Source organism: Prionailurus viverrinus, chromosome D3 (genome assembly GCF_022837055.1).
Source record: "Prionailurus viverrinus isolate Anna chromosome D3, UM_Priviv_1.0, whole genome shotgun sequence".
NCBI lineage: Eukaryota > Metazoa > Chordata > Mammalia > Carnivora > Felidae > Prionailurus > Prionailurus viverrinus.
This window is the reverse complement of record NC_062572.1, coordinates 14,107,810-14,134,747: the sequence shown is the minus strand read 5'-3', so window position 1 is coordinate 14,134,747 and position 26,938 is coordinate 14,107,810. Positions and strand designations below refer to the sequence as shown.

Below are 26,938 nucleotides of genomic sequence, written 5' to 3'. Positions count from 1 at the left end.
CACACCAACTGCGTTTAGCTCCGCTAGTTCATAATAATACTTAGCAACAACTAATTGTTCACCTCTGGAGGGTAATAGAAATCCAAATTATTATTATTTTGAAAAACAGCAAAAGGAAAGACATGAGCATTTATCCCGCCTTTCCTATATATTGTGCCATTGGGGGAGCCAGATAGTAGATGAGAGGAAATTATTCCTTGTAGAAATACTCTGGCTAATAAATGAAGAAGGGATGGTGGAATTAGAATATCACCACTTTGCGACCTCTAACGAATTAACAGACCTGGGCACTGAGGAGCGGTGGCTGCTAACATCACCAAAGAGACAGCCAAGGCGTGATTGCCTCCTGATGGAAGGACTTCCTTGCCAAATAAACAGAATCTGAATCTGATCAAGCCTCTACATCCAATTTGCAGGGAATTCAGAAGACAGAAGAGCATGTGAAACTATACCTTGTGGATGCAATCAGCAGATTCCAGACTGGGAAATTCAGGTCACACAACCAGGTTTCTTCAGCAAATACAGTGCAAGGGACAGAAAAGATGGAGGGGATCCTGTGGATTAAGAGACTTGAAAGACCTCAAAACTGGCTAGAGAGTTTAGGGCTGTACGTTTGGTGAGGCAGTGATGAGCGTGGAGGTGTGGGTTGTGATTGCTGTGGGTGGGAGGAGAAGGTCTTGGAGTACTTCTGGGGTGTCTGCGAAGTTTCTCGGCCTGAGTGGTGGATACAGGGTTGTTTGCCTTATACTAATGCATTAAGCTGCTTACTTGTTTCGTGCACTTTTCTAGATTGACACACTTTACAACTCAAAGGTTAAAAGGCTGGTGGAACCTAGCTCTGCTGACGGTCATTTACTAACTGAAGAGTGAGAGGCCTTTCTTTCTGAAGTCACGCAGATAAAGTAATCACTGTCACCCTGTTTCCCGTGATCCCCATGTACATTTGGTATGTCTGGTGAAGTATCTCATCCACTAGCAAGTATTTATTGAGCTTCTGCTGTGTGCCAGACCTGTCCCAGGCACTGAGGATACAGCGGTGAACAACACAGAAAGCACTGCGTCTGTGGGGCTTACCTTCCAGTGGGGCAGAGAGTCACTAACCTAGTAAGATGATTTAGTACATTAGAAGAGGAGAAGGGGCTCTAGACAGATACTAACCAGGCAAGAGGGTGAAGCGGGGAGAGGGGAGAAGGCCTTACTCAAAATGGCATTTGAATGAAAACCTGAAAGGAGGTGAGGGTGGAGGTTGCAAATCTCCAGGGAACGAACCTTCCAGTCAAGGACCTGAGAGTGCTGAGGCCCCAGGTGAGCACCACAGAGCACGATGGCACAGCAGGGAAGCCAGTGTGGCTGGAGGCCGGGCAGAGATGGGGAATAGCAGGAATTGAGGTTAGGTCATGGGGCGAGAGTTTAAGGCACCGTCGTTAGGACTGCAGCTTTTACTTTGAGCGAGGTGGAAAACCCCTGGAGACTTGGGTATGGGATTTTTGTGCCGTGACTTAACATGTTAACTGAAGCGCTCTGGCTGCCGTGTGGAGGGGCAGGATTTTAAGTGGAAGCTCAGTGAGGATGCAGATGAGCTAGTGAGAAGTGTTCACCTGTCCAATACACGCTGAAGATAGAACTGATAGCTCTGGTGGATGGCTGGAATGGTCTGCGAGAGCAGGCCAGCAAGGAGGGCAGGATGGCCCCAAGGCTTGCGGCCTGACTGCAGCAGCAGAGTCGCGTTCACCCGAGACATTTCAGGAGCTCACCGGATATCCGAGCGGGGATGTGGAGTAGCAGTTGCACGTAAGGAGAAGTGTGTTCTGGGAAATGAGTTGAAGGCTGCCAGAAACAATATATGAAACCATGAGACTGGACGAGATCACCACGGCAGTGATCGTAGAGAAAGTCGGCCACCCAGGGCCTGAGTTCCCTGAGGCAGGTGCCCAGCGGCCAGCAAAGGATTCCAGACGCCTCACCCCTGGCTCCTGAGCCTCGACCAACTTTTCAGCCCCGGCTGAAAAGCCCCAGCTTTTCAGGTTTCTCTTGGATTTCCTTTTAGTCAGTCTGAAGCCACGCAGGTCAGTGTTTCTTGGATTTCAGCACTACTGATTCAGTGTTACATTACAGATGCAAAGTCCTAAATTGTGTTGTCTGCTTCTGTGATAACAAGTGCTGTGTGGTCATGAACCAATTATATTCTTCTTGTTAAGTAGACTCTTTACATGCTGTAATTAGTGTGAAGGGAAGTAAAAAAAAAAAAAAAAAAGTAATCGGAGGTTTTTATATAGTGTCTTGATTCTCATTGGCTTGTTTGTTTGTTTTCCAGAAAAGCTCTGACTTGGAAGTACTACGCTAAAAAAATTCTTTACTACCTACGCCAACAGAAAATTTTAAATAACCTAAAGGCATTTCTTCAGCAGCCTGATGACTATGAATCGTACCTTGAAGGTGAGATCTCAGCGATAATCTTCCAATAGGCAGCTAAGTTGTCGCTCTCAGAAGTAGTGGATACCATCCCCAAGGGTGGAGCAGTGGAAACGTGGACCGGGCCGGGCCGCGTGGGCTTCTGGAGGTGGGATTGTGTGGTCTGATCACTTAGGTAGGCAGAACTGCTCACCCTAGAGCTCAGATTTTGCCAGAATATTTGGCCGTCAGCTGAAGCAAGACAGCGCCTTCTGAAGATGCACCATCAGTTCAAAGCACGAGGCTGATATTTTAGCTAATGAGGTTAAATTCCCTGTTTGTCTAAGCTTTCAAGCGTCATTTCCGAAACAGAAATAAATGTATCCAGTTTTGTCTCCATGGGACCTCATGCAGATCCCTTCACCTCCCTGGTTGGAGTTTAAGGAGGACGAAGTGCCCTCGCGCGTCAGTGAGTCTGCTTGTCCATAATGAGAAGTGAGGAGGAAGAAGTCGAGTGGACGGATGCGGTGAAGGGAATAACTTTCTGTTCCTGCTAAGTCGGGCAAGAACAAAATGTGACTTAATTTTTTCTTTTAACTAATTTAAATTCCTAGCGTATCACACAAACGCTCCCATAAGTCATGGTTACGGAGTACAGATACGCCTGTCCGTTCACTTTCATTCCCTGCTCCCCACAATTTACCCAGTTCGCCGGTTTTCTTCCTTGCCAGCATTTCCGTGGTCATGTCCCCGCTCTGTTACTGTTGTCGTGCGGGCTGTCACCAGCTCTCCCAGCAGCAGCTTTCTGAGTAGCACTTGCTTCCCTGAGCCCCATGGCTTCTGACCCCCTAGTGCTAGTCCAGCCTGAAACCTGGCCTTTCCACCACTCTGAGTGGCCACCTGATTTCCTTTGTTTGTTGTTGCTTTTTGGTGCCTTCCGTAATCCGGACCTCCCCTAGCCCCAGACTTTTCCCCATTACTCTCCAAAACACACCCTTTGCTCCAGCCAGTGTTGTCCTCCCTCCTGGCTTTGTATCTTCGTTAGTGGTATCCCCCTCTCAAATCCTGCTTGCCTGCAAGAGTTCCAGGTCCTGTGTAACTTCCGTTGAGTTTCTGCTGACTACTGCAACGCGTGCAGATTTTACTTGCCTCGGGAGGGATGCAGGCAGTAGCATTGACTAGTAGACCATGGTTAATGTCTGTTTCAGGTGCGGGCATTTTTCTCCAACTGATCATTAACTTTCTTGTGTCCCTGGTCCTTTAACGTTATTATGATCCACTGCATACTCCATGGTGCCCAGTGTGGATTCTTACTGATTGTGTACAAGTCTCATATCCAGAAGGAAGTGAAAAATCTGTTTCAGTTGATTAAAATCAAACAGCCCTATCACCCTGGAATTTTCTATGTGTACTGGAGTTGAGAGTCCCCCACTCTTCTGTTCATTCCACAGTCAGGAACAGTTTAACAGGGTGTGTTTTCTGTAGCTTGTTTATAGTGACGATTGCTTCTTTTTCATCTTGCAAATACAAACTAACATGGTTGTCCATAACTCATCCAATCAGTACTGTAGGCACTGGGTAGCCATTGAAAGTTTTTAAGTGATTGAGCAGGAAGTTGGCTCCAAGGTTTTGATTCTTGGTGACTGACAAGAATAATCTGATAACTATTAACGAAGTCTAGGAATCATAGCATTAGGATGGAATGGACTTTGGAGAAGTCCTGCAGCCAACAGGTGAGGAAACTCCATCCCGAGGAAGCCCAGGAGCCAATCCCTGGCTAGTGGCAAAATTAGCACTGGGGTCCCAGCTCTTGTTCACTGCCTTCAGCTCCTTTGGGATGTTGAGTAGGGGGTCAAGATCCTAAATTGAATTTAAATGACTTGAATTTAAAATGACTTAAAAAAAAAAGCAATAACTGCAGCTTCCCAAGTGAAATTGTCTCATAACCAAATGATCAAGTTAGCCCTTTGGCATCTGGTTAGAAAATGACCTAAGGTCGGGGCGCCTGGATGGCTCAGTCACGTAGGCGTCTGACTCTTGACTTCAGCTGGGGTCGTGATCTCACAATTTGTGGGTTCGAGCCCTGTGTGGAGCCCTTCATTGGGCTCCACACTGCCGGGGCAGAGCCTGCCTAGTATTCTAAATACATACATACGTACATGATTCTAAACAAATACATACATACATACAAAACAAAAGAAAATGACCCAAGGTAATAAAGAGCAGAGAGGTGATTTTCAAGACACTGTGTCTCCAGTGTACTTTGTACAAGTCTTTGGCTACAGGTCCCCTGAGTGTCCCTATTTCTGTAATTCAGAAGTATAGTTCTCTCCAGAGTTCATTTACTATTTCACCTTTGAGGGGTACAGTTTGTGGAAATCTGTCATTGTGAGGGCTTTCAGCTTTTTAAATGTTCTTTTAAGTAAAGGAACTGGCTTATGCCATTAAGTGTTCAGAGTTCTTGGGAAGATCTCCTTTATAGCATTTATTCCTCTTTGTAATAGAGTATGGGAATATGCTGTATATCACGTGGTTTCTTGAGTCCATGACCTTTGAGAGAGAGTTTGGTTTATTTTTATGTAAAAAAAAATATTTTTTTAATGTTTATTACTTATTTTTGAGAGAGGGAGAGACAGTGCAAGCTGGGGAGGAGCAGAGAGAGAGGGAGACACAGAACCCGAAGCAGGCTCCAGGCTCCGAGCTGTCAGCACAGAGCCTGACGTGGGGCTGGAACCCACGAACTGTGAGATCATGACCTGAGCCGAAGCCGGACGCTCAACTGACTGAGCCACCCACCCAGGTGCCTGTATTTTATTTTTTTTAAATAAAGTGTGTAAACTCCTTTGTTGTGAGAAAGTTGCTCCTTTTCCATGTATCAGCAGCAGGGTCTGGCATCTACAGATGAAGCTTATCTGGCAGGTGGTGGAAAGAAGGATGGCCCCAAGTGTCTGTGCTGAGTGACCAACTAATAGGACGAAGGCAGAAATAGGAATTTATTCAGTGATTCCTGTTTATTTTCAGGCGCTGTATATATTGACCAGTACTGCAATCCTCTCTCTGACATCAGCCTCAAAGATATCCAGGCCCAGATTGACAACATCGTAGAGCTGGTCTGCAAAACCCTCCGGGGCATGAACAGTCGCCACCCCAGCTTGGCCTTCAAGGCAGGTGTGGAATTGCTTTGGATCCAACTGTATTTGCAAAAGAAAACCTAGCAGAGCTATTGGTTAATGTGAGAAATTCTGTAGTATGTTTCCATTATGTCACCAAAGAAGCAGTTAATGACACAACCACATGTTCACTTGGAAGTGTGAAAGACTTGAACTTCATATTCTTTCCTCCACCCTAGACTGGCATCACCTACTGAGTATTGTTAGGACATTGCCAGTGTCTGCGTGTGACAGGTCGTTTGGGATGCTGGTCACAGCCTTGCCAGTGCTTCTGTCCTCAGAGTAGATCTCTGTGTTTCAGGTGAATCCTCCATGATAATGGAGATAGAACTCCAGAGCCAGGTGCTGGACGCCATGAACTACGTCCTTTATGACCAGCTGAAGTTTAAGGGGAACCGAATGGATTACTATAATGCCCTAAACTTATACATGCACCAGGTAAATGTGGGTGTATTAAAACATAATCATATGTCTTTTTGAAAGCTCATTTTTGATAAATTGTATAGTTTGGAGCACAGATACATGGTCTTTTCATCTCTCAATGCCCAGTGAAACTCACTTTTGCCTCCACTGTAAGGGTATTGCTATGGATTTTTATTTCTTTATAGTGTCCTCTGTGTGAAAACCCTTGATCATTTCCTGTCTAGAAATACACATTTCTCTGACTTTGTTTGGTTAATTTGTGTCTTATGAACACTAAACTGTGAAACTAATCGGATCTTTTTCCTACACTGGCTTCTAGAAGCCTTGGAAGAAATCTGGCCAGCCATTTTGGCCAAATTGATACTTCGTTTTTATGTGCTTCCTTCTTGACACTGTTTTCAGATCTATTCTGTTGCTCTGTATGCTAATCTTTTTCTGTCGTATTTCATACACTTTCCTTGAAATGACCTTAAATTCTTTTGGAAGAACAGCCTATCTGTGCTGACAGAGTGGAGCCTGCTTGGCATTGTCTCTCTTTCCCTTTCCCCCTGCCCCTCCCCTGCTCCTTCTCTCTCTTTTTGTCTCAAAATAAATAAATGAAACTTAAAAAATGGAAGAACAGCCTAGATCACAGGTCTGTAGACTTTTTTCTGTAAAGGGCCAAACAGGCCTTTTGGTTTGGCAAGCCAGATGCTCTGTGTCCCAACTGCTTAGTTCTGCCATTGTAGTTGAAAGGGGGCACAGACGTTACCAAACCAAACGGGTGCGGCTGTGTTCCAATGAAACTCTGTACACGGACATAGAAATTTGAGTTTCATGTGATTTTTAATGTGTCACAAAACGGTACTCTTTTGACTTTCTTTAAACACTAAAAAATGTGAAAGCTCTTCTCATGCGGGCCGTACGGAAACAGGTGGTGGACTTGGCCCGCGGACTGCAGTTTGCAGACCCTTGATCTAAAAAAAAGCAAATATTCATCCACTTAAACCACAAAACCTAGTGTCGTTCCTGATGCACAGTGAGTGCCTAGTAAGGACTTGCTTTGAAGGAATGAGAAGGGAAGGTTCGTTTCTGTGAAGCTAAGGGATTTTTTTCCTCCTTCAGGTTTTGATTCGAAGAACAGGAATTCCGATCAGCATGTCTCTGCTCTACTTGACAATTGCCCGGCAGTTGGGGGTCCCACTGGAACCTGTCAACTTCCCCAGTCACTTCTTGTTAAGGTGGTGCCAAGGTGCAGAAGGGTGAGCCACCTATGCCATATGTTGTGATTGGTCCTCGGGATTCACTCCCACTGTGCTGAGAGGAAGTGTGGTAACGGAACAGAGGTCGACTAGGGCACGGGGTGTGGGGCAGCTGTCTTGTTCCTTGGCCATCAGTGACCGTATTCTGGTTCTGAGAGAAGGGCACTCTGGATCTTTCTGTATTACTTCTTAAAGCTGCATGTGAACTTATAGTCATCTAAAAGTAAGTATAAAGACTAGGACTAGGGGTGCCTGGGTGGCTCAGTCGATTAAGCGTCCGACTTCAGCTCAGGTCATGATCTCACATTCATGAGTTCAAGCCCTGAGTTGGGCTCTGTGCTGACAGCCTGGAGCCTGCTTCCTTTCTGTGTCTCCCTCTCTCTGTGCCTCTCCCTCATTCGCACTCTGTTTCTTTCTGTCTCTCAAAATTAAATAAACGTTAAAAAAAACAAAAAGAGGAATAGAGGAGCACCTGTATGGCTCAGTTGGCTAAGGATCTGCCTCTTGATTTCCGCTCTCACAATTTGTGAGATCAAACACTGTGTCTGCCTCTGCACAGACCACGTGGAGTCTGCCTCCCTTGCTCTCTGCCCCACACCCGCATGCACATGCACATTCTTTCTCCAAAATGAATAAACATTAAAAAACATGTTTAAGTTTGTTTATTTTGGAGAAAGAGAGTGTGTGTGAGCGGGGAGGGGCAGAGAGTGAAGAATCTGAAGCAGGTTCCAGGCCCCACGCTGTCAGCACAGAGCCCCACGTGGGGCTGGAACTCATGAACCACAAGATCCCGAACCTGAGCTGGAGTCGAACACTTAACCAGCTGAGTCACCCAGGTGCCCCAAACGAAATAAACTTGAAAAAAAAAAAAAGAGTAGGACTAGGAGGTCAGGATTTTAGGTGGATCTTAAAGTCCTTTTGTTGCAAAGCAGATCAGATCAAAGAGTTCTTTTTGTTTAACAAGGAATCTTGCTTTTTACTTTTTTTTTTTTAAGTTTTTATTTAAATTCCAGTTAGTTGACATACGGTGTAATGTTAATTTCCAGTGTACAATTTAGTGATTCAGCACTTCTGTACAACACTTGGTGCCCATCACAACACGTGCACTCCTTAATCTCCATCACCTATTTCTCCCATCCCCCCGCCCCGTAACCATCAGTTTATTCTCTATAGTTAAGAGTCTGTTTCTTGGTTTGCCTTTTTTTTTCTTTTCCCTTTCTTTATTTGTTTTATTTCTTAAATTCCACATATGAGTGGAATCACGTGGTATTTGTCTTTCTCTGATGTATTTTGCTTTGCATAATATCCTCAAGTTCCATTCACATCCTTACAGATGGTAAGATTTCATTCTTTTTTATGGCTGAGTAATATTCCACTATATACACACACATATGGATATGTATATGCATATATATGTATACACATACACACACACACACACACACACACACACCCCACACCTTTTTTATCCATTCACCAATTGATGGACACTTGGGCTGCTTCCATAATTTGGCTATTGTAGATAATGCTGCTATAAACATAGGGGGCATATATCCCTTTGGATTAGTATTTTTGTATTCTTTGGATAAATACCTAGTAATGTGATTGCTGGATTAACCTTTTGAGGAACCTTCATACTGTTTTCCAGAATGGATGCACCAGTTTGCATTCCCACCAACAGTGTGCAAGGGTTCATTCCCCTTTCTCCACATCCTTATCCACACCTGGTGTTTCTCGTATTGTTGATATTCACCATTCTGACAGTGTAAGGTGATACGTCATTGTAGTTTTGATTTGTGTTTCCCTGATGGCGAGTGATGATGAGCGTCTTTTCATGTGTCTGTTGGCTATTTGTATGTCTTCTTTGAAAAAATGTCTATTTGTGTCTTCTGCCCATTTTTAATTGGATTATTTGCTTTTGTAGTGTTGAGTTTTAATGAGTTTTTTTAATATATTTTGGATACTAACCCTTTATTGGATATGTCATTGGCAACTGTCTTTTCCCATTGTGTAGATTGTCTTTTGGTTTTGTTGACTGTTTCCTTCGCTGTGCAGAAACTTTTTATTTATTTACTTTTTATTTTATTTATTTTTTTGTTCTTTATTTATTTTTGAGAGAGAGAGAGACAGACAGAGCACTCGCAGGGGTGGGCAGAGAGAGAGGGGAGACACAGAAACCGAAGCAGGCTCCAGTCTTGGAGCTGTCAGCACAGAACCTGACCCGGGGCTCAAACCCACAAACCCTGCAATCATGACCTGAGCCGAAGTCGGTTGCTTAACCGACTGAGCCACCCAAGCGCCTCAGAAACTTTTTATTTTGATGAAGTCCCATTTGTTTATTTTTGCTTTTGTTTCTCTTGCCTCTGGAGACCTATTTAGAAAGAAGATGCTACCTGTGCTCCCCTCTATGATTTTAATGGTTGCCTGTCTCGTGTTTAGGTCTTTCATCCATCTTGAATTTATTTTTATGAATGATGTAAGAAAGTGGTCCAGTTTCATTCTTTTGCGTGTAGCTGTCCAGTTTTCCCAACACCATTTGTTGAAGAGACTGTCTTTTCTCCGTTGGATATTCTTTCCTGCTTTGTCAAAGATTAATTGATCATATAGTTGTGGGTTCATTTCTGGGTTTTCTGTTCTGTTCACTGATCTATATGTCTATTTTTGTGTCAGTACCAGACTGTTTAGATCACTACAGCTTTGCAAGATAGCTTGAAGTCTGGAATTGTGATGCCTCCAGCTTTGCTTTTCTTTTTCAAGGTTGCTTTGGCTATTTGGGGTCTTTTGTGGTTCCATACAAATGTTAGGATTGTTTATTATAACTCTCTGAAAAATGCTGTTGGTATTTTGAGAGAGATTGCATTAAATGTGTAAATCGCTTTGGGTAGTTTACACGTTTTAACAATATTTATTCTTATCCATGAGTATGGAGTGTTTTTCCATTTTTTTGTGTCTTCAGTTTCTTACATCAGTGTTTTATATTTTTCAGTGTACAAATCTTTGGCCTCTTTGGTTAGGTTTATTCGTAGGTATCTTACAGTCTTTGGTGCAATTATAAATAGGATTGATTCCTTAATTTCTTTTTGCTGCTTCATTATTGTATAGAAATGCAGCAGATTTCTATATGTGGATTTTGTAACTTGCGACTGACTTTACTGAATTCGTGTATCAGTTCTGGCAATTTTTTGGTGGAGTCTTTTAGGGTTTCTACATAGAGTATCATGTCTTCTGCAGATAGTGAAAGTTTGACTTCCTCATTACCGATTTGGGTCCTTTTTATTTCTTTCGGTTGTCTGATTGCTGAGGCTGGGACTTCCAGTACTGTGTTAAATAGCAGTGGTGAAAGTAAACATCTGTCTTTTTCCTGACTGTAGAGGGAAAGCTGTCAGTTTTTCCCCATTGAGGAGGATATTAGCTGCGTGTTTTTCATATATGGCCTTTATGATGTTGAGGTGTTTTCCTTGAAACCTACTTTGTTGGAGGCTTTTCTCATGAACGGGTGTTGTACTGTGTCAGAAACTTTTTCTGCATCCATTGAAATGTTTGTATGGTTCTTATCCTTTCTTTTATTAATGTGGTTTATCGTGTTGGTTGATCGTGAATGTTGAACCACCCTGGCACCCAGGAAGAAATCCCACTTGATCGTGGTGAATGATTCTTCTAATGAACTGTCGGATTGAATTTGCTAGTATCTTGTTGAGAATTTTTGAATCCATGTTCATCAGGGAGATTGGCCTGTAGTTTTCTTTTTGAGTGGTCTCTGTATCTGCTTTTGGTATCAGGGTAGTGCTGGCTTCATAGATTGAACTTGGGAGTTTTCCTTCTTTCTCTATTCTTTGGAATAGTTTGGGAAGAATAGGGATTAGCTCTTCTTTAAATGTTTGGTAAAATTCCCCTGTGAAGCCATCTGGTCCTGGACTTCTGTTTGTTGGGAGATTTTTTACTACTGATCCAATGTCTTTGCTGGTCATGGGTCTGTTCAAGTTTTCTGTTTCTTCCTGTTTTAGTTTTGGTAGTTACTATGCTTCTCGGAATGTATCCATCACTTCCAGGATGTCCGGTTTGTTGGCTTCTAGTTTTTCATAGTACTCTTTTAATTGTTTGTATTTCTGTTTGTCCTCTCTTACTTGTGATTTTATTTATGTGGGTCCTTACTCTTTTTTGATAAGTCTGACTAGAGGTTTATCAATTTTATTAATTTTTTTCAAAGAACTGGCTCCTGGTTTCCTGGATCTGTTCTGTGGTTGTTGTAGTTTCTGTATCATTTATTTCTGCTCTAATCTTTATTATTTCCCTTCTTCTGCTGGCTTTAGTTTTCTTTTTCTTTTTCTAGCTCCTTTAGGTACAAGTTTAGGTTGTTGATTTGAGATTTTTCTTACTTGACGTAGATGTGTATTGCTATATACTTCCCTCTTAGGACCACTTTTGCTGCATCCAGAGGTTTTAGACCATTGTGTTTTCGTTTTCATTGGTTTCTGTGTATTTTTTTATTTCTTCTTTGATTTCCTGGTTGACCCATTCACGTTCGGTAGCATGTTGTTTAACCTCCTTGTATTTGTTTTATTTCTAAATTATTTCTTGTGGTCGACTTCAAGTTTCATAGCATTGTGGTCAGAAAAGATGCATGGTATGATCTCAATCATTTTGTATTTGTTGAGGCTCGATTTGTGACCTAATATGTGATCTGTTCTGGAGAATGTTACATGTGCACTTGAAAAGAACGCGTATTCTGCCGTTTTAGGATGGAATGTTCTGAATATATCTGTTAAGTCCATCTAGATCAAAGAGTCCTTAAAGTCTTATTTTGCAGTCTTCCATAAAATCTCCCCTCCCTCCCTCCTCACCAGAGAGAGAGAGAGGGAGGATGGGGGAGGGGGAGACAGCAGGGTAGCTGAGTTCTTCACTCATGTGCACAGCAAATGCTCAGTTTCTTATCATCAGTGATGCCCCTTTTAGGTAAGGTTGGTGACTGATGTGCATTTTGAGACCAGGTCAACAAGTTCTGTTTTGTTCTCCTTTAAGCTTGGTGTCCTATTGGACATAAAGCTTTTTTTCAGCTGTAGTCTAGCTTTTGTGAAAGAAATAGTTCATCACATAGTCAGAACTATCTTCTCATTAAATGTGCCATTTAGAGGAAGAAGAAACAAAGTTATTTAATTATTTCCTGTGCTTTGAATGACCTTGTAATATCCTCTGGCGAGTGATGAGCGGTATAGTAGTACCTCAGCTTTAGTGTTGGGCTGGGTTCAGACCTCGGCTTCCTCTGAGCCTCAGTTTCTTCCTCTGTGAAAATGGAGCACATGTTTTTCAAGCATTTGGAGGATTGAGATGGCCCAGTGCTTTATACACCTAGTAGAATTTGTGAATCATACCTGGAAGAAAGGCGTAACTCATCTCTGTATTTCTACCCCCTAGTTTAAAAAATAAAACATGAATAGTTGGAGCCTCCTGGGTATTCCTCATCCCCTCCTTCTTCCTCTCCTCTGCAGAGATAACCACCAGTTACCTGCAAGTTTCTGTTATTTCCATGCAAATTTTTATAGTTCATTACATATGTATATTTCCTTAAATGGTATGCATGGGCGTCCTTTCTTTTCCAGATACCCTTTTCTACACGTATTGCGCGGCTTTGGGTAGCAGGTACCCACTTTCCTTGATTGTAAATGGGGAATATGCTCTCTCAGTCCATTCTCTCTGCCTAGGTAACCCAACCGATTTCCCCAAATATCTCAAAAATAATCTTAAATGCCCATGTAATAATCCACCAAGGATCTCTGCATGATAGAAAGCATTTAAAACTGCAGTTGTCATATTATTTGCCACAGAAACGGATTGCTGGGCACAGTTGTGCATGGTAACAGTATCATTTTTTCTTCTCAGGCTACGGTGAATGTGCACTAACAGTGCAGATGAGCAATAAAATAATTTGTCTGTACGCCAGGCACCTGGCAGAAACAAACACCGCGCCCCTGGCTGCGTCCTCAGGGCAAAGGAGTCAGGAGGCCGGTGAGAATAGTGCGGGTGCACAGCCCATGAAGCAACGGCCGGGCTGCAAGCCCTCTCCTCACCTGGACCCACGTTCATGCCCTTGGTCTCTGATCCGTCCCTGCACCAAGACCCTGTTGTCTTACTGTAACTTTATCGTTTACTAGTACCTGGTAGGTCAGACCCCACCCCCCTCCCCATCGAGTTCTTCAGAATTTCCTTGGCTCTTCTTAGCCTTTTGCTCTTCTGTAGATTTAGAATCCATTTACCAGCCTCCTTCAGAAGTCCATAAGGATGTTAATCGGTACCAGAGTTTACTTTCGATTGGATTCATAGATTAATACGAGCAGTGTTTCAGTGTTTTGCTCCTGAGTCTGTCTGTGAACAGGATGCCTCCCTACACGTGTAAGTTGTCTTTAATATCCTTAAAAAGATTTTATTGTTTTCTTCATGAAGTTCTTTAACTCTTGCCAGACTTATTCGTTAAAGTACCTTAAATATTTATTGCTAATGTAAATGGTAATTTTTAAAATTATGTTTTCTAAGTATTGATGATGTATAGGGATATGACTGATATTTAGATATAAATCTGATAATCATCCCCTTTGCTGAATAAATTATTGGAGCTAATTGTCAACTCTTGTGGGTTTCCAGTGTAGATGGTCATATTGCCTGTGAATCGTGACCGTTTGGTTCTTTTCTTTCTAGCCTTTGTACATTTGTTTCTTATACTTATTCTGATGGCTGGGTGTTCTCACACAGAGTTGAGTAGAACCAGTGATAGTGGGTACCCTTGTCTTGGGTATGACTTCAGGTGGAATGCTTTCAAAATTTCATCATCAGGCATGACGTTTGGAGTATTTCCTTTCATTGAGATTATCAAAGCTGCCTTCTAAATTCCTACTTTGCTTAAGTTCTTTTTAATTATTATTATTATTATTCTTTTTTTAGAAAGAGGGTGAGAGTGAGCGAGGGGCAGAAAGAGAGGGAGAGAGAATCCCACTCAGCTCCCCCACACTGTCCATGCAGAGCCTGAAGTAGGGCTTGAGCTCACCCAATGCAGGGCTCAAACTCATGACCCAAGACATAGAATCTGAGCCAAAGTTGGATTCTTAGCCAGCTGAGCCACCCAGCTGCCCCTGCTTAAGTTTTATTAAATAAGTAGGCATTCGATTTTTTTTTTCCAAAATCTCTTTTCTGTATCTACTGATAAAATCATACATTTTTCTTCATACGTGCTGAAATAGATTTTTTAACATTCAATTATCCTTTCATTCTTGGGGTACATCTGTCTTAATCATAGGATTTTTAAAAATTCATTGCTGTATTTGATTTGCTCCTATTTTATTTAGGATTTTTGTCTGTAATCAATTTGTGTGTATATGTGTAGTTCTTGTAGACTCATAAAAAGAGTTGAAGAGCATCTCTTATTTTTGGAACATTGTGTCTGTCTTGCTACAGGAAGTATATTAATATGACTCTAGGAAGAAATCTGACTGGGCTTTTTAAAGCAGCCCAAGTGAGGGGAGCCTGGGTGGCTCAGTCAGTTGGGTGTCTGACTTCAGCTCAGGTCATGATCTCATGGTTCATGGGTTTGGGCCCCACATCGGGCTCTGTGCTGACAGCTCAGATTCCATCTCCGGCTTCGGATTCCATCTCCGGCTCTCTCTGCCCCTTCCCCACTTGTGCTCTGTCTCTCTGTCTCTAAAGTAAATAAAAATTAAAATAAATAAATAAATAAATAAATAAAGCCGCCCAAGTGAAAATCTCCTGCGTGGTTTGCAATGGGCATAAGATCAAAGTGGAACAGCTGCTCAAGAAAAAAAAAAAAATGCAACTGTCCCTGAAACAAAGACCTTCAGGAGTCCTCAGAGAATGTTCTTGGTAATGGTGATGAGGACTGGCTTCATGTGACCTCCTCCCACCGCTCCGCTCAGCTCAGGCCACCACCCTTTTTGAGAGCATGGTTCACGGGAGGGGTGGCAGGGTCAAGTGCGGGGGCTCAGCTCTCTGGTCTGGAGCCAGGTTCCCAGGCTGAGCCCTGAGTGCCCACCGGAGTGTGTCTGCAGGGTCGGGGGCAGGACACTTGGCAGGGCTGGGTTCTGTAACTTTCCTCACAGCCCCAGGGGCCTAGGGCCCACAGACGTTAACTGTGCTAATCTGCAGAATCATAAAGTGCCTCGGGCCTTCCCACCCAACTTCTGATAGAGCGTTTTGTAGACTAAGGTCAATAAATTCTCTTCTGTTCTCTTTTAAACTTGGTTTGATCTGGCTTAATCTCCTCGCAAAACTATATTTGATGGCACGCATCGGTGCCGTTTCCTAAACATCTGTGTCCTGAAGTCTTAACACAGCAGGGAATGTCTAAAGGGTCAGATTTTGAACTTTAGACAGGCCTTACTATTTTAAGTGAAAATGCTGCTGTGTTAATAATATTCAGTCTCTAATTTGAGCTACTTGGGAGGGGGGAAGGGATGTTAGACATTGCCTTGTGCAGCTCTGACTTGAGATTTGGCTAACTGCCTGTGCTGTCTGGATAGGGCGACCCTGGACATCTTTGACTACATCTACATAGACGCTTTTGGGAAAGGGAAGCAGCTGACAGTGAAAGAGTGTGAATACCTGATCGGCCAGCACGTGACGGCAGCACTGTACGGGGTGGTCAACGTGAAGAAGGTGTTACAGCGAATGGTGGGAAACCTTTTAAGCCTGGGAAAGCGGTAAGGTTTTCGTGGTTTTCCAACACTTCTGCAGAGTGCATGTCTTTGGAGGCTCGGATTGCCTTACAGAGGATTTTATTTGATGGGCCTCCCGTCATGCGGCAAAGCTGTGGATGCCGGGAGGCACAGTTGGGCTGTCTGCGGCTGTCTACCCACCACAGAGAGAAACGCATCCTTGTGACATAATGCTGTCCTGGCTTAAGATGTACTGAGTGACTTTGACACTTTTGCAATGGACTTGTGTGCAAGTTTTCTGTAATATTTTCAATATTTTCTTTAGTAACCAGAGTATTTGAGACTGGTAAAGGTTACTTTTCAGGGCAGTATGTTCTTTGGTCCAAGTGCCTTGTCGTCGTCCTTTGGTTTATACATTTCTATCACTTAGGTAAGAAAGCAAACAAAAGTATGAAACCATTCTGCCTCTGAGTCCAAGGGAATATGTCTTACAGGGAAAATAGAAGATTGTATGTTGTAGTCGTAGTTCCCTGCCTAACGGTGGAATTCTTTGTTCTTTTAAAATAGGCTGTATTTTTTAGAGCAATTTTAGGTTCACAACAAAATGGAGTGGAAAGTACAGAGAGTTCTCCTAGTACCCCCTCCCCCGCACCTCCCCAACATCCCCCGTCAGAGTGGGACACTGGTTACAGCTGACGAACCCCCACAGACACGTCATCCTCAGACTCTACAGTTCACACCCGGCTTCCCTCTTGGTGGCGTACGTTCTGTGGGTTTGGATGAGCGCACCATGACGAACCAACCGTCGTGGTATTGTGCAGAACAGTTTTACTGCCCTAAAAGTCCTCTGTGCTCCACCTAGGCAGAAGTTATTTTTGATTATGTGCCGTGTTATTGAGGTGACTATACAGTGAAAGTGCTTACAGTTTTCATGCCCATCACCAAAGTGGGGTACAAAAGTTAAGGTTTCTTCTGGGGCTTTTTTAATATTGTTACTGAGATCGTTGTAACTATATGCTGAACAGAGAGGAGGTATCGGAATCCTAAAAGGTGTGTGGCCTTTGTGTCCATTACTCATAAAACCTGGGTCTTGAAAAAGAGGGTCTCAGCTGAGAAGCAAGCAGAAAGTGAGGCCGTGATTGATTTCCCCCACCAGGGAAGGCATCGACCAGTCTTACCAACTCCTGCGAGACTCCCTGGACCTGTACCTGGCGATGTACCCGGACCAGGTGCAGCTTCTCCTCCTGCAAGCCAGGCTCTATTTCCACCTGGGCATCTGGCCAGAGAAGGTAATTATTTTACTTTGATGCTTTGCACTTGCGTTAGAGAGGCACTCTAGCTTGAAAGGCGGCTCTTGGAAGTTTATCCTCCTATCAGCCTGGAGGATAAACGTGAATTTATTCACTCTCCCCATCTCGGCCTGTCAATTAAACGTTTTTTGTCTCCTTTAAATCTAAAACACTTGGCTACACTGCCAGGGGTTGCCTGTTCTCTTTGTGGTCCATGCCTTAAACACCTGGAAGCACAAGGCCTCAGCTCTGCAACCCACCTGTTGGTGCCCACACGTGTTCCCCCCGGGTCACCCTGACTCAGCAAGGGGAAGCAGAACTTTAAGTGTTCACCCTCCAGCAGCGCTGGTGGTGCTCACACTGACCACGTGAGCACCCCTGTTTAACAAAGGAAAAGTAGATCTTGGCTGTGTTCCGGTCCAGCTGCTGGGTTTCACGGACTGGTTCCGTCTTGGAAAACTGTGGATTCTGATACAGTCCCACTTGGGCTCCTCCTTTTTCTAATGTCCCCTGTGGCCAGCAGCAAGCCCTTTCGGAGGACCGCGGCGTCTGCGATCAGAAACGCTCCTCAGCAAGCTGTGGGTGCAGCAGGTGTCTGAGTGCGAGGGTGTGTTACAGCGTGGGAGCAGCTGCGCCTTTCCATCACGCGCTGGCTTTTCCAGGGGAAGATGTTAATAATCCATTATGTCTGTTTAGAGCAGCCTGGCGAGAGAATTTTGTTCCGAGTGCTCACAGGGACATCAGCATAAAATCATCCGTTCGTGTTGTTAGAGAGGGGTAAATAGTGTGACCCCACATTGCTTAGGTTTAAACTATCTCATTTATTCCCCACTTCAAAGATGTGGAATCGTTCTGAGAAAGGACCCATCGGTAGGAACATCCCTGAGCTCCTATCTTAAGAGGTCATCTGTAGTCCAAGTAGCAGATGTCCTCCCGGAACGTCCTGTGGTCTGCCAGAACCAGACCCTCTACCAAAGTTACCACCTACTTCCCAGAACCCTCTTATCCACAGCTCAGTCGTTTATTTTTTTCCCTCACTTTATTTTTGATGCTGGGCTATACATAACTAATTCTTGTCACTTCTTTCTTCAATTAAGGAATGTCATGATAATTTGTAGAATGCTGAAACCCTCTCAAAGCATGACTTTTTAGATGTAAATTCTGTATTAAATTACACATCAGCCTTAGAAGGGGTAAGGTTAACATCTGCCCTGGGGGAAAGTCTGCAGGAGCTCTGGCATCCTTACCTTTCTTTGATGATGGACTCCGTTCAGTGCTCATGCTGTGCACTGGGGAAATACCTCAGTACCCTCCGTGGATGACCGAGAGTGCCATCCTGCCAAGCAAAGGTCACTCGAACAAGATCCCGGTTGCTTACGTGCAGAACATTTTTCCTCATGACGACCATTCGTTTGCTTCTGGGGTTGAGCACCTTAGACGGCCCCTCATGCGGGGATCAGGAATGCAAAGTCGCTCCCCTCCATGAGAGTGCACTTGAGCTAGGCGGGCGCCACCAGAGAGAGTGGGAACACGGGGGCTTCTGATGAGGAAATTTCCAGGGGACACTGAAGCCATGAGGAAAGGCTCCTCTCCAGAGAAGGTGTTTGAGGTGGACCTTGAAGGGTGGGAAACCATTCAGAGGGCAGGATAGGCAGCTGTTCCCGTGGACAGGGGCAGCCTGTGCCTGGCACGGAGGTGGACGGGCCCGGCACTGTGGGCCCACCCAACAAGGCTTTGTATGCCCGTACTCATATATGGGCATGGAAACGTGAGCAGCTGTGTGCATATTTTTCAGATCAGTTTCTGGAAGGCTTGGAATTAGTGTGGCCTTGTTAGTTCCCAAACTGGGAAGACTGGAAAGTCAGCTTGTTTTCAGTTGAAGTAAATCAGAAAGAGCGAAGAAACACAAGCCCTCTGGGTCACTGTCGTCATAGTCCAGGGTCCTTGTGGCTGTGACGGGAAGAGACAGTGGAGGGTGGTCACGTTTTGAAAAGTCACTGGCACCAGACGCCTCCTTCCAACCCTGTGGGGTGGATGCCGGGTTTTTGTCATTCTGTAAATAGTGAAACTGAGGCAGCGGGAAGTCAGGTAACCCGCTGAGGCCACCCGCGCTGGCATCAATGGTGTTAGGAATTGCGCACAGGCAGTTCGGTGCCCGAGCCCACCCGCACGCCTTACCCCTGTGGGCCAGCGGGCTACGGGGGGGATGGTGAAGCCGGCACCCGGGCCCCGTTCTGCTTCCTGCTGCCAGACCTCCCTCCTCAGTTTGACCCATAGCCCTCCCTCCCTTCCCTCACCCTCCTCTACGTCTCACTGGAAAAGATACCCTTCTGGTTTTCCAAGGCAACTCTCTGTGCTCCAGATCCCACTCTGTTTTCCTTTATTTCTCCTATGTCTACAACTCCCTGTTTCTGCTGTCTGCCGCTGGCGTTCTGCTGACTCGGATCGATCTTTCTCATCTTTGGGGAAAAAACAAAACGCGCTCCCATGACATCCCTGCGGCCGCCTCCTTATCTCTCTCCTCCCCTGCGGGGCTCCAGCCCCAGATGGCCGCATGCCTGGCCTCCCACCTGCGCCCCAGAACATGGGGATCATTTCCCCCCTCCACACGCTGCTCTTGCCAAGGAAGCCAATGACCCCTTTTGACAGAAACCGTTCTTTTTGTTGACGAATCCACAGATACTTGTCTTTCCTTATCTTTCTGGATCACTGAGGGCCATTCACTGCTCAAAACACTCTGTTCCTTTGAGTCTGGTCCATGGTTCTCAGCCTCTTGCTAGTTCCGTGTCCTAGGTTTCTTCCCCGCAGGGTAGTTTCTAGACTTCGGTGAACACCTTTCCCCGAGGTGAGGTCACCTGGCCTTGCTTCAGTTACCGTCCGCAGGCTGACCGCTCCCGACGGACGCTCTGCCTGGACCCCGGGCTCCAGACCCGCGTGCCCAGGTGTCTGCTGCACGTGTACCCGTGGCCCCATCTCCTAGACCGCCGCCCAGGCCTCCTGCCTGCTCTCCCCCCTCCACTCTTACCCCTCGGAACCTGTTCCCTACACTGGGGCCGGAGCAATCTCTGAAGATGTCGGCCCTGCCCCTTCAGTGCTCAGAGCCCTCCGAGTGGCTGCCTCGGTGTCGTGAAGATCAGGCTCATTCTCTTTGTCATGGCTAGTAAGATTCTCGGCGGTCTGGCCCTGCCAGCCTCAGCTGCCTCGGTGCTCACGGTTGCCCCTTTTGGACGCTGTGCTGCCCGGCCGCGCCCTCCACTCGCCCGTGTTCTCTCGCCTCAGTGCTTGGTGCGCGCCCCGGCGCTGCCCCAAACGCCTTTCCTTAGGCCTCGGTCCCATTGGCTGCGCCTCCGAAACCCCTTCCCCAGCCCATCCGCGGCAGTCCAGGTCCCTTGCTCTGCCAGCCGTGTGCTCGCGCTGCCGCAGAACATCTTCTGAGGACACTGTGGCTGCGTGTGTACTGTGCCTTCGCCAGGGACCGGGCTCCCTGAGGGCGAGGACCGCATCTGTGTGGTTCTTCAGGGTAGCGGCCCCCCTGGCTCTCCGCCCAAGGCCCGAGACGCAGGAGGTGCTCAAAAAAATGGTTTGGACGAGTGATTAAGATCTTTGTTAGATAATGAGGGAGAGGATATCCAGATTTTCCAACAAGGGAGACTGTTTGGGCGCGTTAAAAGTGGGTATTTGGATGGGGCGCCTGGGTGGCTCAGTCGGTTAAACATCCAACTCTTGATCTCTGCTCAGGTCTTGATCTCCGGGTCATGAGTTCGAGCCCCATGTTGGGCTCTGTACTGGGTGGGTATTGGGGCGCCTGGGTGGCTTATTTGGTTGGGCATCCAACTCTTGATTTCGGCTCAGGTCATGATCTCACAGTGGTTCGTGAGTTCGAGCCCTGCATCGAGCTCTGTGCTGATAGTGCTGAACCTGCCTGGGATTCTCTCTCTGCCCCTCGCCCCCTACCCCTCAAAAAAAACAGGTGTTTGGAGAACAGACTTGTTTCAGGGGCAGGAGAAAGTGTTCAGTTTGGGGTTTGTTGGATTGGACACGACCGGGGCCATTGAGTGCAGCTGTCTGAGGACATCTGGCAGGGGCTCCCCGTATCAGTGTCTGGTGGCTGAAGCCCCAAAAGCAGAAGAGCCCCCAGCCAAGTGGAGGTCTGCAGCATGGAGCCAGGCACTTCACAGAGAGCCACAGGGGAAACTGGTAGCCGGGACAGAACAGGGTCAGCACACTCTGCTGCCTGGATTTGTGGATATGTTTTATCAAAGGCACATTTCGAAAGGGGCCCATCTGCTTGCTTTTTTATCGCTGGCTACTCTCCAGCCACAGGGGGCAGAGGAGAGTAGTTGGGTCCGACACCATGTGGGCCACAAGGCCGCAGTTACTCTCTGGCTCCTTACGGTAAAGGTTGCCAATCATGAGTGACAGACCCCTGTGTTCCAAGATCCCTACCCCCAAAATTGTGGGCTCTTGGGATTGTCAGCCTAGACATGTGTTTGGAGACATCATAACACCCGCCACCCCTGCTGCTGTCATCAGTACTGTCCTTCAGGAGCACACCAGGCCCCTGTCATGGTATCTTTTCTGTTTCTGCCCTCTCCCTTCACCCTGTCATCTGCACATCTGGGGACAGGGAGTGGTAATTACCCCTGAACCTTGTCTCTTCCTGATGCTACAAGGGAGTTTAAGCCTTCCCCTGTGCTTACAAGACTCCCAAGATAGGTCTGTTGCACTTATCTGCAGGGGAGGGGCTGCTAGTTAGGGAGGGAAGCTGTATTTGTAGAATGTAGCAGAAGTGTGGTCAGAAGTAACTATAATTGGGGCGCCTGCGTGGCTCAGTCGGTTAAGCGTCCAACTTCGGCTCAGGTCATGATCTCATGGTTCGTGGGTTTGAGCCCCGTGTCGGGCTCTGTGCTGACAGCTCAGAGCCTAGAGCCTGTTTCAGATTCCATGTCTCCCTCTCTCTTGTGACCCTCCCCTGTTCGTGCTCGCTCTCTCTCTTTCTCTCTCTCTCAAAATAAGTAAACATTTTTAAAAAAGTAACTATAGTCATCCCTTGCACAGACGGAGCGGGGTTGGGGGGGAAGGTGTAGGGGTGCTGACCCCTGACACAGTCAAAACTCCATGTATAACTTTTGACTCAAAACTTAACTGATGGCCTGCTGTTGATTAGAAGCCTCTTGGATAACAACTAGCTAGTTAACATATTGTGCATGTTTTATGTGTAACATACTATATTCTCATAATAAAGTAAGCTAGAGGAAAGCAAATGTTATGAGAAAATTACAAGAAAGAGAAAATACATTTACGGTCCCGTACTGGAAAAAATCCTCATATAGGTGGACCCATGCAGTTCAAACCCGTGTTGTTCAAGGGTCGGCTGTAGTTGGAGCTGCATATGGGAACAGGAGGAAAGCCACACGCAAGCGCCGGAAATAGAACTCACCGTTCAGATCCGATGGTTTTAGCTTCAGAGGATGAATAGGATTAGTGTCCCCCAAAGTAAAGCACAGTACAAATTAAAGCAAAGGTGGGGTGGTGGATGGAAATTGGCTCTCAGTTGATACTGGTTGAAGCTGAGTTTGAGGTGCTTAGGGTTATACCATTCTGTCCATTTGTGTGTGTGTGTGTGTGTGTGTGTGTGTGTGTGTGTGTGTGTGTGTTTTAAGCAACCTTACTGATTTTTTTTTTTTTTAATTATTTTGAGAGAGAAAGGGCACTCGCACAGGAGGGGCAGAGAGTGAGGGAGAGAGAGAATCGCAGGCAACACTCGGCACTCACTATCAGCCCAGAGCCTAGCATGGAGTTTGAGCTCGTGAACCGTGAGATCATGGCCTGAGCAGAAATCAAGAGTCAGATGCTTAACCGACTGAGCCATCCAGGCACCCCAGTTTTTATGGGTTTGAAAGTTTTCCTAACAATGAATTAAAATGCTCCTGCTCTTGCTCTGGTAAGAAGGTGGTTGCGACCTTAGGTTTGGAGTCAGCCCGCCCCCCCGCCCCGGTCCACATTCTCCCTCCACACTTTCATACTCTGGGACCTCCAGCAAGTTCCTTAACTTGATGATGCCTGATTCCTCTTTGGAAATCAGCATTGACTATACTTCACGTTGGGAGGATGAAATGAAATAAATGTGATGGGCTTGGCACGAATCAGTGATCAGTGGAGAAGCAGCATTCACAAAATACTGAGATCCTGCAAATACCAATCTGGAGGTTAGGAGTGGGTTTCATAATAACATCTTACACTGCAAAAAACTAGGTTTTGGTGTTTTCTTTATGTTTGTGTATTTGAGGGAGAGAGTGCACGTGTTTGCATGGGAGGAGCAGGGGAGTGGGGAGAGAGAATCCCAAGCAGCCTCCACACTCAGCGCGGAGCCAGACTCAGGGCTCGATCTCATGAACTGTGAGATCCTGACCTGAGCCGAAGTCAAGAGTCGGGTGCTTAACCGCCTGAGCCACCCAGGTGCCCTGCAAAAAGCTAATTTTCACAGCACTTTTGGTGGGTCAAAATACATCAGGAAATAGGACAGTTACTAGTCATCATCTGATAACGTGAATAAACTAACTTAAAGGTAAAAACCATTTGCTGGATCTGGGACTAGAATATAGGTCACTCTGTCTGCTTACCTACTCTGTCTTAGGGCTCAGTAAATAGGAAAAGATCCTGTTTCCAAAAGAAGAACATGTCAGAGACCCTCTGCTAAATGGCGTCATAGGTGCTAAGTGATTTTGTGTGTGTGCACGCGCGTGTGTGTGTAAAACTTTATTCGAGTTTGCAGGTTTCCTTAGCAGCACTGTGTACGGTAGGAAAACATAACCTTGGAGTCAGCTCTGCCGCGAGCAGCTTAGTCATTTAAATTCCACATAGATGTGGTTTCTCCTTGTCCACTTGAGTGCGTGCGGAATTGCACTGCGAGTTAAAATAGCTGAAAATGATCGGTACGTGTTCAGAACCTTGAGACCCACGGCTTCATCAGCTAAGCTCACGGGCATCACTCCGTGGCTTCTGTGTAGCCCCTTCCCCCTGGGTAGTCGAGGCAGCTCTGTCACACGTCCCCTTGATCTGGATTGAAGCAGCTGAGCAGTTACTTTTCTTCCCAGTTGGTCAGCGATGTATTAAAACCCTCTCCTTTCTGTGTATAAAGGATGGAATCGCCACACTGACCAGCAAGAGTGTTACCACCTTCTGTTGGAGTTCCCCAATCCAGACACGTCTGTGCGTGGCAGGCTCTTGCCTCCTCACCCCTCGCTTGTTCTGGCCTACCGTGTTTCTAAATAATTCCCACGTTCCCGCTGGTCGAATCTGCTGTGGGACCGGTGCCCGGCGTTAGAGGGGAGACCACCAGCTCCCAGACGTGGGGGGCATCAGCACGGCCCCCAGCTTGCCGTCTTTTGCCAGGTTAGGTAGCTCTAAATCCTGTGCCGCAAAAAAGAAAAGGCCTAAATGAAAATATTATCTCCTAGTCTTTCTGTCTTGTCTTGAAGGTGCTTGACATCCTCCAGCACATTCAAACCCTAGACCCCGGGCAGCACGGGGCGGTGGGCTATCTGGTGCAGCACACGTTAGAGCACATCGAGCGCAAGAAGGAGGAGGTGGGTGTGGAGGTGAAGCTGCGCTCCCACGAGAAGCACAGAGACGTCTGCTACTCCATTGGGCTCATTATGAAGCATAAGAGGTGAGTGCCCGTGGCGGCCATCCCCACGCGGCTGCCGAGGACACGCGTGCCTGCCAGCACGCGTCTCGGGAGCCGCCGCGACGGACTGGCCACCGCGGGAGCCGCCCGAGGCCGAGCTGGTCTGAACCGCATCTACCCTTTTCGTTTTGTAAGAAGAGTCTCGCTGTCCTCGCTCAGGGTCTTCTAATGGGAGAGCTGTAAGCTGGGGGGGTTTCTGCTCATTTCCTCGTTGTCCTGACGCTTCGTTTATCTCCATCCCTGTGAATCCGAGTTGCAGGTAGGGCTTGCCCGTCTGTAGGGCAAGCTCATGGTCGATTGACTAGGCAAAACTCAACCGCGTCCACAGCAACAGTGCCGGTTACGATTTACGTGCCACCGGCAGGCTGGGAGCGGAGGGTCCTGTTCTCCCCTACGTGTTATTGCCAGACTTTTAAAAATGCACTTACAGAGTAAATGGCGACTGGTATTTCATTGTGGTTTTCGTTTGCATTTCCCCGGTTGACTACGCGGATGGGCTCGTGAACCTGGAAAAGAAGCTCATTCAAGTTTCCTTTTATTAAGCGCATCTTCAAGTCTTCCTGTTTTTCATTTGAGTTATTCATCTTTCTTAGGGGTTTTCAGTCCTTTATCCTGTTACTTGTGTCTGTGTGCATCTACGTTGCCAATATGTTTTCCCAGTTTGGGGCTAGTATTTTTTATCCTTTTAGTGCGTTCTTTTTTTCCTTCAACTTTAATATGGAAATTTCAAGCATATATGAGTAGAGACGAGGATAGTGAACCAGACGATGCTCCCATAACCAGCTTCAACAGTTGTCATGAGGGTCTGCCTTCACTCTTTTCATCCCCCTAACCCCGCCCCTCCCTGGAAGCTGGTACCAGATGCCATTCCATCTGTGGCTCACCTGTAGCTGTTTCAGTGTGTGTACCTAAAAGGTAAGGCCTTGCTGTCTCCTTTAAAAGTACATTTACCATCCTCTTGTATCTAAGAAAAAAACAACTCCTTCACCTCCTCACTTAGGTCTAGTCAGGGTTCCTGTTTCCCCAGTTGTCCTGTAGTTTTTTAATAGTCTGCTTGAATCTGGGTCCTTTTAATACTATTAAATTGAGTACTCTTTTCCCTTATGGCTGTATTTTTCATATCTGGTTTAAGAACTCTTTTTATGTCCTGTGTCATGAAGCTAGCCTACAAATTCTGTGTTTTCTATCCAGGCCTTTGTCCCACTAGGACACTGTGCGCTGTTCTCAGGCCTGGGTCCTGATCCCTTTTTCCATTTGGATAACCAGTTGTCCTGTGAGTCTCCGTTGAAGTCTGTTTTTTTCCACCTGAAGTGCTATCTTGATAATAAGAGGGGTTTGTAAAGGGAGCCAAGAGTGTCCTGAAAAATGCTTATTAACAGGGATAAAAGCAGGTAAATTTGTAAGAACATGAACTTAAGAGAAGCCAAGCCATCGTTTATATATTTCATAGTTGCTGTGACAGGGTCCAGGGAATTGATTTGCCCTTGCTCTTATGTTAATTAGGTATGGCTATAACTGTGTGATCTATGGCTGGGACCCTACCTGCATGATGGGACACGAATGGATCCGAAACATGAACGTCCACAGCCTGCCTCATGGCCATCATCAGCCTTTCTATAATGTTCTGGTGGAGGATGGTTCTTGTAGATATGCAGCCCAAGGTGAGTAACTAGTCCTGTCTGTACCTGTAGTGACACACAGGCACATTTTAAGCACACATTTGAGCGCTCCAATATTGTGGGCACAGTCATCAGTTTATGTAGAGATGGCTAACCTCATCAGGGCCAGTATTCTGCTAAACATGGGTGGGTATGCCGTGGTGCAGCCATGCCTTGGGTTGGTCGCTGCCCCTAGATTCTTCCCTCCATCACCACCACACTCAGGACCCCGTTCCAGTGCTGTTGCCGACCTCTGTCATTGCCTTTGCCAAATTCCCAAAAGTCTTGCTGCCCAGTGCCCTGCCCATATGGCCTGCCTGAACTGGAGGGCACCGAGTGGACAATGTTGGAAGGATCACCCCAGCAGCCTCTGGCATCCTGAGGCGGGCGGCCTGCTCTGCTTTCCCGGGGATGCCCTC

At 46.2% G+C, this 26,938-nt stretch overlaps 1 protein-coding gene across 7 annotated transcripts in view; it reads left to right on the top strand.

The window, feature by feature from the left end:
• FBXO21 (F-box protein 21) overlaps positions 1 to 26,938 on the top strand; it is a 54,659-nt gene that overhangs the window by 8,014 nt on the left and 19,707 nt on the right. For 3 of the 7 annotated variants that reach the window (XM_047828838.1, XM_047828842.1, XM_047828840.1), the window contains exons 4-11: positions 2,315 to 2,436; positions 5,413 to 5,559; positions 5,863 to 5,999; positions 7,089 to 7,225; positions 15,748 to 15,927; positions 17,039 to 17,171; positions 24,632 to 24,843; positions 26,365 to 26,522. In XM_047828838.1, coding sequence (XP_047684794.1) covers positions 2,315 to 2,436; positions 5,413 to 5,559; positions 5,863 to 5,999; positions 7,089 to 7,225; positions 15,748 to 15,927; positions 17,039 to 17,171; positions 24,632 to 24,843; positions 26,365 to 26,522 — 1,226 coding nt within the window. Of the gene's footprint in view, positions 1 to 2,314; positions 2,437 to 5,412; positions 5,560 to 5,862; positions 6,000 to 7,088; positions 7,226 to 15,747; positions 15,928 to 17,038; positions 17,172 to 24,631; positions 26,523 to 26,938 lie in introns of those variants that run through there. The other 4 variants (XM_047828839.1, XM_047828841.1, XR_007146011.1 and 1 more) reach the window with 3 other exon arrangements.